The sequence below is a fragment of the Helicoverpa armigera genome, chromosome 2, assembly GCF_030705265.1.
Source record: "Helicoverpa armigera isolate CAAS_96S chromosome 2, ASM3070526v1, whole genome shotgun sequence".
NCBI classification, from domain to species: Eukaryota; Metazoa; Arthropoda; class Insecta; order Lepidoptera; family Noctuidae; genus Helicoverpa; species Helicoverpa armigera.
Window position 1 is genome coordinate 8547454 of NC_087121.1, and position 11584 is coordinate 8559037.

At 39.5% G+C, this 11584-nt stretch overlaps 2 protein-coding genes and 1 long non-coding RNA gene across 3 annotated transcripts in view; 2 read left to right on the forward strand and 1 right to left on the reverse strand.

Moving 5' to 3' along the window:
* LOC110371379 (meteorin-like protein) overlaps window positions 1–4496 on the reverse strand; it is a 29019-nt gene extending 24523 nt beyond the window's left edge. The window contains exon 1 of the mRNA XM_021327601.3: window positions 4223–4496. Within this exon, the coding sequence (XP_021183276.3) occupies window positions 4223–4317 (95 nt within the window). The 5' untranslated portion in view covers window positions 4318–4496. The remainder of the gene's footprint in view (window positions 1–4222) is intronic.
* Window positions 4497–6036: 1540 nt separating this feature from the next.
* LOC135118108 (uncharacterized) lies at window positions 6037–7193 on the forward strand. Its single transcript, XR_010277367.1, has 2 exons — window positions 6037–6415; window positions 6877–7193. It is a non-coding gene; the product is annotated as an uncharacterized LOC135118108 (long non-coding RNA).
* A 3101-nt stretch (window positions 7194–10294) lies between these two features.
* On the forward strand, window positions 10295–11486 carry LOC110371399 (transmembrane protein 70 homolog, mitochondrial). Its single transcript, XM_021327625.3, has 2 exons — window positions 10295–10853; window positions 11233–11486. Exons 1-2 carry the CDS (start codon window positions 10401–10403, stop codon window positions 11428–11430), a joined length of 651 nt encoding a protein of 216 aa, XP_021183300.3. The 5' UTR covers window positions 10295–10400; the 3' UTR covers window positions 11431–11486.
* The last annotated feature ends 98 nt before the right edge of the window (window positions 11487–11584 follow it).

Genomic DNA, 11584 nt, shown 5'->3' on the forward strand with positions numbered 1-11584 from the left:
CTGAGAATGTTCTCGAACTTTACGACAAAAAGATAAGTGGACACATGGTACAAGAATTGGATTACCCTTCAGCGGGCAGCTAACGTGCACCCATTATCTCTGTGATTGGAGCTTGAAAGCATAATAAAAATTCTCTGTAAGTAGAGTTACATGAAGATATGAGACTAAAGATGATAATAGTAATGGGATCCTTTCAAGTATGTTGGGAATGGTTTTCGAATCGAATATCCTTAGGTTTAGAGTTGCAGTTAAGGGATATTTTAAACTGTATTAAGTCTGAGAATGTCATTAGTAGCATTAATTTATTTAAGAGTAGGTCGTTACAAATCGCCAGTATCGCGATCATTTATTTGACTAGACGTGGTATCAACGAGCTCAATAGATGGCCTAAGGCGAGCGCCTCGAACGGAACACGTGTCGTTGATTGCCCTCAATTGGCGAGCGAATAAAAACAATCGTCGCTTAAAAATAACCGTGATTTCATCCAGCAACATGTGATGCTTGTTTTCTTTCGGAGTAACGAACATATTCCCACAAGTTCCCATGGCCATCCCATGTGAAATGTCCTGGTTGGGCGGTCCCAGCCGTAGCACCGCGGCTGTGAATCACTAATGATAATGAACCTCTGCAGAATATGGAACGGGAACTTCTTCCAGGAACAGGCGGAATCGTAAAACAGCGTAACACGTACGCGCCTCGCCATATGGAGAGCGTGAGAGCCCGCGGGTATGCAATCCACCATACCCCATCTGATGTTTTATCGTGGCTGACCATTACGCAAATATTGAGATAGTGACATCCGCACAAAGCGGTTAGCTACGTTCAATAAATGGGTCAAATTCAGGAAGTAAAACCGCAAACATAATTTTCCCATAAATAACAATGTATATTTTTTTACTGATGCTATAGCACAAAAATAGTATTTGTCCATATTCAAATCGGATGTTGCTCTTTTGTGGTATTTCTAATACATCAAACTTTCTTTGCTTTTCTTCCAAAGTACAATTCCTTGATTCAGTAGTTTCATAAGTAGGTTGTTGTCTATGATTTCATAATGTCCGTAGCAAACTCTTTCTCAGGCGCACATTACACATCTCCTGATCTCTTGATGAGCTTGGCCACAAAAAATCTTCAAACTTATTATTATCTACTATTCTATTAATGTATATGGTTTTTCCCTATGTCATTAAGTAAACGTTCTCACACTTCGCACATTTGCTGACTAGATCTAACAATTTAGATGTGTCTAGAAATAGTTATTGTTTAAGTGTACCATTACATAGACGATCCTGAATCCTGTGGTTAATGATGCATTAAACTTTTTAACTTCTACAAAAAAGGTTGTGTGGCTTTGAGACTTTTAGAAATGGATGAAAGGAATGTTAAAGCAATTGTATGCAATTTTTTCTGCTGTGGGCACTTAACTATTTAGTGGCAGTGGCCATTGTTAGAAGTGAAGTCAGATATTGTGTCGAAAGGCGCCATCAGTAAAAAAAACTACTTAGGGCCATTTAAGCCTTATCTTCGCCTAATTGTGAAACATTTTTAGACTTACTGATAAAAATATTTTGTAAACAAGTTTTCAATACTTCTGGTACTATTGGAATTTGGATAAAGGGTCTACCCGGCTGCTAAAGTTTCGTATTTATCATTAGCATGACTTTGACAAATGGTGTAAGTTTGGGCGTTGCTGTGTGCATTTAGTTCACGTTAGTTTTGTTTTTCGTGACGTTCAGTTGTCACAGTCATTACGCACATCCGTTGTTAAGATGCACTTGCGTGGGGCAATTTAATTAGCCAATTATAATTCAGTGCACATTTTGACGTCAGAACGAGGGTCAATCCGATTACATCCAGTTAAGTTCCCTGGACTTGAAAAGATTTGTCCTGATCCGATTACATAATCCATTTGCGATTTTCATTAACAAATTGATTTCGCTTTAAAAAGAATAGCTCGATAAAACTATTGACCTACTAAAGCACATAATTTATATTCGTCATATACTTTATATTTATCGTTTCTATAGATAAATTCTCGTACAGATTGATTTGGAGGGTTCAAACAACAATTGGCGCTGGTTTACCAATCAGCCGGTTTGGAGCATATCGTGCGAACGCGTTATAATAGGAGGATATTATAATAAACAGATCCCGGGCCCCTCCGTTCACTCCTCCCTCCCTAATAAATATTAATGTATGAACTTGAATGCTCCTCAATGTTCACAGTGATGCTGGTACATTGACACTCAATTTGCTTTTTGCAGCCTCTGCATTGATAGCTTCTTCGCGGCTAATCTTTCTTTATACTTTCTCGCACGTAGATATTATCGCGAATTTTCTCTTTCTATTCGTATTTATACCTGTATGCTAACCTCGGTCTGTATCCTCGTACATTTATTAGTGGTATGTTGTACATAGTTAAAAGAAAATGCTCAAATAGAGATCACTACGAATGCGTTGGAGATTCATTCATCTGGGATGAAGTATCGTTAGCGTTTGTTTATAAGAAAAATAAATAAAATCTTGGGATGTGATGGGAACTTCACCTACTAACGAGTATATGGTGAGACTTTCTCATAATAACGAAGTTTTAACCAAAATATTTGTGTGTTACGTTGTGTATTTTTGACATCTGCTCTAGCTTCTAATGAGGCAACGAAGTCGTCTTAACTCATTGAGCGATTCGCTTTAACATCTAAGCTTCTCAAGTGTGTTTGGTTTCTCAGCATTAAAAACAAATGTCAAAACATTAGAAATATCGACTATCGGAAATGGTATCTGTAAATCAATAGAGTACATGATACAAGGGCGAGCCACCCTTTTAGCCGGAAGGGTCATGTAGGTACAATACAACTGAGGGTTGGCGAGAACAGTTTCCACTTCGGTTTCCCACGCCGCCCCTGCAGGGAAACCCCACTTGTTGATTTTTGTTCCGTAATCGAGCCCCATTTGACATCGTTTCCGTCCCCCATTAACAATAACAATTATTTTGTTTTAATGTTATAACGTGTTGACATCGAGCATCGACTACGAGTGGTTCTAGAGAGGGGCGAGTTAATGAGCTCGTGCGCCTCATTCGATTGTTTCTTAATCAATCATAGCTCCAACATGAACTTTAATCTTTATCTACTTTTAATAAGGTAGGTTTATAACTGCGGTGTATTATTACGGTGGTAATTTGAATGTATTTTGTACTGTCTTGTACAAAATACAATGGTAGATATTCAACGTAATGCAAATGAAGTTACTCAAAAGATTATCTGCACGGAGGGACACGACCTTCTGCTGTATAATTACTTATTTGAGTAATAATTGCATGAAGTAACATTCAACAATGTATTCCTGACTACATAAAATGTGGTTGAAGATAAAATCAAATGGTAGGTAGATGCAGACGAATTATGAGAAGGCCTACCCTCAGGCAGCTTCGATAATTTGTGCAGTTATGATAAAAATGTCGTGGTATCGCGGTATTCAATGAATGATTCATTTGAATAACATTAAAAGGTTGTTAACAATATAAGACACGCGATGGCAGAATGCTTTGGAAATAAGTTGGCGATTATTAAGCAAATTGCCACGTCCAAGATGTTTCGCCCCGGGTAAGGATTTTGATTGAGGGATTCCGCGCGAATTCACCATAGGTACTTATTGGATTCTTGCGTTCTTGTTATCTTCTAAAGGTTTTTTTTTTATATATATAAAACTGCGAAGTATGCAGTTACCTTATGAACTACCTAAGTAGGAACCTGGTTAACAATTAGCCTGAGACATTACATTAATAGTAATTAAGAGTAAGGAGGAGATGATCCCGCTCGTTGAAGACTGCCATAAGCACAAGGATAAAGCGAACTGTAAGTTTTATTAAAAGATGCAGAAATAGATTAAACGTTGGTAGGTAAGTTTAAAAATTTCATCCATTCATTTTTTTTACTTTTTTTTTAATAGTTACAAATTACAAATGAAGTATGTAATATAATTCTTAAGTAGGTACATCATTAACTTATTTGACAGTTGGCGAGTCGATGGTTTTAATTGGCAAACGAGATCACGAAAACAAACAAATTAAGTAGAAGTGCACTTTAGCTAATTGGAGAATTGTTAATATTTAAAAGTCCAAACAAAATTATGAGTACAAATCTTTCTCTATTGTAGATTGATTTAATATTCAAATAGATGAATAAAAAGTATGCCAAACAATAGGCTTTCGACATCAACATACCTGCCAGTCCAGTCGCACTGATCGCCCATCAACCCCGCCTCCGCTTTGCATAAAACTCCCAAAAATACTGTCCAAAATAATCTCCTCGTCTCCATTATTAACAAAAATATATTATAACAGCAAGGTTTAACACTGCTCCAATCACATCACAGTCAAACAATCCATTTATGTCAGTTCCATAGTTCGGTTCCCTTACAAAAGTAAACAAACTTGAGCCACGATTGCTACAAGCGTCAACACTTCACCAACTCAGAAACTTGACTAAACTAGTGACAGAGACAAAACCTTTACTCGCTTATTTACTGCAGCGAGCGATAGGGACGGGTATAACAACAGTGTAGTTGAAGAAGGCAGTAATATCATTGTTTCTCTCTCTATTATTACTACGAATTTTGTTCGATTATGAGCTTTAAGCAGTGGGCATTAGATTGAAATTGATATAGCGCAATATGAAAGCTTTACAGAGCTTTTCGAGTTGGCGGGAAAGGTATACCGTATTATCTGCGATCGAGACAAAACTTAAAAATAATTGCGAGTATAACTGTAGTGTTTTCGATACAGAGGTGATGACAAATTATACGTTGTTTTTGAAAAATATGAGCTGATAATGATGATGATAAAAGCTCATCTAAAAGACTTAGAAAGGGTTTTATTGATTACCTTAGAATTAGCATGGATATGAGACAATAAAATCAACCATTTTGCTGTCAACAGACCTTCATCTAGTAAAAACAACTAATTTGCTAATTAGCTTTATTGTTTTATAGCAAGTTTGGTACCTAATTATAGGCTATTTACCTCATCATCAATTTGCAAAGATCAATACCAGTTTATGGAATATCGTATATGGTGGACCCCTTAATTATATTTAACTTCTACGTTAAAATGCATTAAGGAAAGATATAGATCATATTTGGAAAGTTATAATTAGGTGGGTACCTGCCCTTTATGGCCATGAGTTGGCACATCCTAAAATTTTTTATCGGGTTTAAGCTTTTGACGTAAATTCTGCATCACCGAGATCCTAGCAATTAATAGCTTAATAATGGTAGGTTTTGCTATTAAAACTAATCGTCCAAATCTTTATTTAAGCAACGCTTAAGTTTTTTGAAGATGATAAATAAAATGAAATTATTACACACTACGCAGATCGTTATCGGGAGACGGTACCCAGAATCGCACTTTTTACGGTTGTTTGGCGAAAGATAAGCGGTAGAATATGATTTTCAAGAAAGTGAAAGATTTATCTTGGGGTTTGGCCTACGATGTCTTTTATGGTGTTTAAAAATATTTTGGTCGGAGTCACGTCGTCCGTGCTTGAGGGCGCGCGTGCTTTGTTTGCGGACAGATAAACTGAATCAATAGGCGGTGTTTGTTCGGCTGGCAGATAGGCGATAGCCGCATTGTAGTGATACACTCGTGCTTGTTTAGGCCAATGAATCGACCCCATAACGCAAAAATAATGTGATTATTATAGGTTCCCTTCCCTGTAGGAGCGCAACACGTTATACCTAGGCCTGCCATCCGTCCGGGTTTCCCCGGATTTGTCCTCGTTTGGAGGCCGTCCGGGGGCCGTCCGGGCGGGGTTTCAAGAAGTGTCCGGGGAAAACCCGGACACTTTTCATGTCACTTTTCATCTCATTGAATTTAAGTATATGTTAATAGTAAATGGATTACAAATTAGGTATTATTTTGTTTACAAAAAAAGGTACTCGTTCGGGGAAAAAATGCGATTTACGCTAAAAGTCCGGGTTTTTTTAATGTTTGTCCGGGTTTGGCGGAATTCGAGATGGCAGCCCTAGTTATACCTAGTCTTTTCCCTTACAAACCGCCAATATAAAGCATCTAGATAAGTTTGTGATCGATTCACTTACCTTGCCTATAACAAGAACGATTCATAGAATAAATATCTGATACTTTGTGTTATACTGTTTTATTAATTCATTGTTTTAAGATGACTTAGAGACAAAGCGCCATTGTAGAGTGATGAGCATTGTTCAATTAGTACGTGTTATAAACATGTGACGCTACTCCCTCTACTCTACTATTATAAAAGGTAAACTGCGGTGATGAATCTAGTTTAGCCAATAAGTCTAATCATGATTGAGTGGACGTTTCTTCTATTTAGCTTGAGCGTAGTCTCACCTTATCATGAAAAGACGACGGGTCGTTGCCTATGGCACAATAATACATGTGAGTATCTTTTCATACGTTTGCTTGCCTTATAAAAGACGCTTAACAATCTAAACAGTACCTTCTTTTATTAAGCACCGTATTTGTCCATGTCTGTAAGATAAATGCTTGCACGAACGATTAGCGTAAGACGATCATTATAATAGTCTATGCGCTTTTACTCACTTTTTTATTCCGTGCCCGTCGGATCTACCTCATATAATCATTCATTATTGTACCTTATACCTATAATTAGAAGAGTCTTTGAGGGTTTTGTTCTATAAAAGCGAACTTTACCAGAAGTTCCTCCTGTTCTACCTATCGGCTATCAGGGAAATAAATTAGGTAGTTCTGTAGTTTCAGAGCCTCTAGCGCACAAACAAACGAAAAAATATTTTCTCTTAATTATATTAGTGTATGTATAATTACATATATTTTTTTTAATTTATTCTACTTAGTAAAAATCTTGAATATTTTTCCAGGTGTAGACAAGTGTCCAGAATGGATGATTCAACGGATAAGCAATTGTTCTCAGACATATTGGCGAGCTCAGAGAACTTGTGAACATCCAGACCAGGCGCTTGTAGGAACTGTTTGTGGATTCTCAAGATGCGACTGTCCTGATCCTATGGTTTTAGATACGGAAACCGGATTTTGTTATGATGTAGACAATTGTCCAACAAAACATCAAATGTAAATATGAAACTCGGTTATGGATCACAAATAAAGTAAAGAATGATAAATTTTATTGATGTGATTGGATTTATGTTTAGTTAAATAAAAAAACACCTTTATCCAATGTGTGTTGTTTTTAAATTAGTGGTTCATAAATCATAACTTATATCCAACTCGACATTTTCTCTTTAAACTAGTAGCGCTTTATTTATTCACAAAATATTTACATTAATTGAAAATAAAATAAACTTATATATATATACAACTTAAAACTAATACAGGGCATCAAAAAATTGCTCCTCATCGCTGTCACTGGGTAATGTACCCAAAAGACTGGCAGCATTGCCACGTTGGATGGCAATGCTCAACCTCTGTGCGAAATAAAAGCCAGCCTTTGGGTCCCGGGAAGTGTCAACCAGGCGCTGGGAAATATCCCTGGCAAGAAGGTGGGCGCTCGGACCCCACGGCCCTAGAGTTTCAACCCCAAACGGCTCAAACATGTAATTGCCTATAAGGGTACTATATTTGCGCCGCTTGAGGTTCTCTGCTTGTGCAGCGGCGGAGCCAGCACGACATGCAGTTCCGGGAAGGTGAGATGGCGCAAGAGTGTCGACGCATGTCGCGTCCCACACTAAAGTCCTACCCACCTTCCACGGAAATAGCGACATGCCGTCTGGTCTCTTGCCATCGTCGCGTGCCAAGCCATTTGGTTCGAGTACGGCTGGCACGCCGACGGCAACAAGAGCGCGACGGATCACGTCGTTTATGTTGGCATGTCGTGGTATGCGGCCGGCACTCCGGCTGCACGACAGGCCGTGGTGATCGAGGCTGTTGACAGCTTCCCCGCAGTGGCAGCGATGAGGAGAGCAGCATGGAGCACCTAGTCGGAGGCAAACGGCGAGTCTGAAGGTGGTGTCATCAAACATGGTGCCTGTGTTTGAGGACGGAAGTGCAAGAAGCCATAGACCCGACTCCCATTCACCCACAGCCAGTAGGCGCGCTCGCTCTGCAGAAGTCATTGACGTATCGATTAAACTTTTCCGTATTACTCTGCAGAGCGGCTCATCCCACTGTCTCTGAGAGGACAGGTTGGCGGGTAAGTCGGTGTTCGGGCATGCGACTTTCCAAGCGTTTAAAGCCTCAGTCAGGCTTGGCACCTCAAAATTGACCAGTGTGGTGGGTAATATTTTCCTGATCAATTTCTCAGTGCCGTGGACCGAGGAAATAAAGGCCGGTAAACTTACACTGGAAATTTTACGGACGCCAAGTCCTCCCATACGGATGGGAAGAGTCGCTTGAGACCAAGCTCTGTCGTCCAAGGCCACATTTAAAATGGATGATAGTGTATGTCTTATAATTTCGTCGATTTTGTCCAAAAGGTTGGTGTGCTTCCATAAATGGGAAGCACGCAAGTTATATGTAAGTTTTGGTCCAAAACAGCAGTACCGTATGATGGTGATGGCTGCATGCATATTAATTTTGAGTAGCCTTTCCGAAACATCATTAAAATTTTGAATTTTCTTCTCAATAAAATCCAAAAATGAATCTTCCAGTATAGGCGATCCAAGGAGGCAAAGAGAACTTTGGTCTATCGGTTTAATTTCAGGAGCTATTGTGAGGAAATTTTGAAGAATAGTCTGTCTGTCAGTCGAGTCGGGTATAAAAAGTTCACATTTAGATAGGTTGAGGTCGAGGCCAATGTCGTGGAATTTATCTTTTAGGAAAATTAAATCATTAAGAACAGTATCTCTGTTGCCTCCCAGGGTCCCGTCGTCGAGATACCACACGTTAAATTCAGAATTTAGCTGCCGAATAATTGGGTTAATCGCCAAACTAAAAATCACAGGCCCGAGTGGATCACCTTGTTGACAGCCAACAGCGGATTCTAACAGGTTGTTCCGATATAATAATTTTGTTGGGTATCTATAGCATTGCCAAAGAAAACTGTAAATTTTGGGTATTTCTTTTTTGACTTCTGCCAGCAAGGTGTCCCTATTCACCGAGTTGAAGGCGTTCTTGATGTCAACCTTCAGGATGACATCTCCTTTCCCATGATTTAGGTAGGTCGACAGGGCGTGTACGGCAGCCTCGCAGCCCCCTTTCGAGCCGTAACCTAGCTGCAGGGGCTGAAATTTTTCCGAAACTTCCTCACTACAAAATTTAGAGCAGATTTTGGCTACCATACGACGGTAAGTAGTCCCCACGGCAATTGGACGAATACCGCCATCCTTTTTGCGCAGAGCACATAGATTGGCTCCGTACAAAACGTCGATGACGGTTTCGTCCACCTTGCCGGAGAGCATAAGGTTGGTCAGGGCCGTAAGCTCCTTCAAAAGCGACTCACCTGCTTCCCCGGCGCTTGGGCAGGTGAGATCCTTTAAATGTTGCGGACTCAAGCCGTCCAGGCCGCCTGCAGAGCCGCATCTGAAGGAGCCTATGGCTGTAACCAGGTGTCGACCTGTAACTGTGAGGATATCTGTGTCCGGATCAGGAGGTTCGGGAAAAGAGAGGTCATCGGCTGGGGCAGGGTGCTTACTCTCCAGAGCGGAAAGTGTCTCTGGAGAACACGGCGCCACCACATCACTGCTGAAGAGAATTCTAGCAGCCCCCCGAATGTCACCTTCACTCAACTTTGATTCCACTAGGCGTGAAATATTTGAGCATCTTTGAGTCGGTAATTTAGTATCGAAATCTGTATGGCCTAAAGTTGTACAATTGTCTTTAATTTGTTTTGTTAGTGACTTTTTGTTTGCCAAACTTTTCTGAACATGCAGAATTCTATAGGGGAAGGTGAGCAATTCCTCCCAAGCACGTTGCGAGTTCTCCCGTGCAGCCAGGCGAACACAACCTGCCAAGTGTTGAGCAACCAGAGGCCTGGCTCCACGGGGAACCCGCTTTAATACTGGGACTGAATTTTTGAATTTCGATAGTTTTTGCCAAAAAGGATCGAGAGTTGGTGTAGTTGTGATAAGAGTTGGGTTTGGCGCGGTCACATTGGTAGGCCCTGGGCACTGGGATTTATGGACCTTCCCAATGTGTACGCTCAAACCCCGCTTACCTTTAAAAAAGCGTGCCTGGGGGCACAGGGGGCATCTCTTCACGGCATCCAGTGATACCGAAGATTGACCTTCACTTTCTACCACATCATTTTCTCTTTAAATGATTTCTGAACTTAAAACTGTATGTCACTAAAGAACAGTCAAAATTGACAAATATTGACATTGACATTTGTCATTGTCAAAGTTCTAAATGCAGAAATAATCGTAATTCAATGGCATTGATTATTGGATTTTCCGTTTAATTTACTCAAATTAGTAAAACAACAAGCAAAATGCTGCGTTTTTGTACACAAGGTGTGTTGAACAATAGTAGGGTAATCATCCAACCTCTCATACAAAAACAGATAACCTCGAAATTAAAACCCATCATCAGCTGTCCCGGTGTTATAAGCAGGCATTATGCAGTGAAACTAAGAGATGAAGATAACAAGTTGGAGTGTATATATTACGGTCCCTTGACACCACAGATAAAGGGCGTGAAGGTGTTCTCACTGAGTTCTAGTGCAGCAGGTCTGTTGGCTCAGCCCATAATCATAAGAGAGGCAGCGACGATTGGCAGCACGTCACTACTTGTGGCATTATGCTCAGTAGTCGGCTTCTTCACTTTTGTAACGCCTCTATTACTCCACTTCATAACTAAAAAGTATGTGACGGAAATACACTATGACCCCACAACATCTACATACAGTGCTACCACTATCAATTTCTTTTTAGCAAGGAAAAAGGTACGTGTAGTTTTATACAGTAGCTCATCATTATTTTTCAATTTATAATTTGGAGTTGCATGTCCTCTTCGTCCACTCCTTCCTATCTGACATCATCTTGCAAGTTGTGCAGCCATATCTTCTTTAACACGCTCCATCCTTTGTTGTCCTCTTACTCGATAACCATACACATTCATGCTCAATACCTTTTGTATGTGGGCCTTATTTTTAGAACTCAAAGTTCTGTTTTTAAAGAAGAAAATAGTTTTATTAATATTTATACCTAGAAAAATAAATGATTATTGGATTATTTATACTCTCAAGAAGTAAATTGTGAAAGGTTCAACATTACCTTAGTTTTAGTAAATGAATCAAATATTTAATCATACAAATGTTTCAGCTTGACTTCAAAGTGGAAGATGTACAAGTCCCTGATATTCCCGGTGCGTTCACCACATTGAACGCCAAGGGGGTTCCCCTTTTCATAGAAGCAAGACACTTCACAGACCCCATACATTATGCCAAAATGATGGGATATGACAAACCTATGGACTTTAAGCTCGGCGATCAAACAGAAGATAGCAGTAAATCAAATTAGTGGTTACATTTTGTTATTTATTATAGTTGCTTTAAAATAAATAGTTAACGAGTTTATTTGTATCTCTTTTAGTTATATCATTATTGAACAGTAAGATACTAGATTATTATTTTCTTGTCATAATTTACCAGATTAGGATCAGTCGGAAAATTCT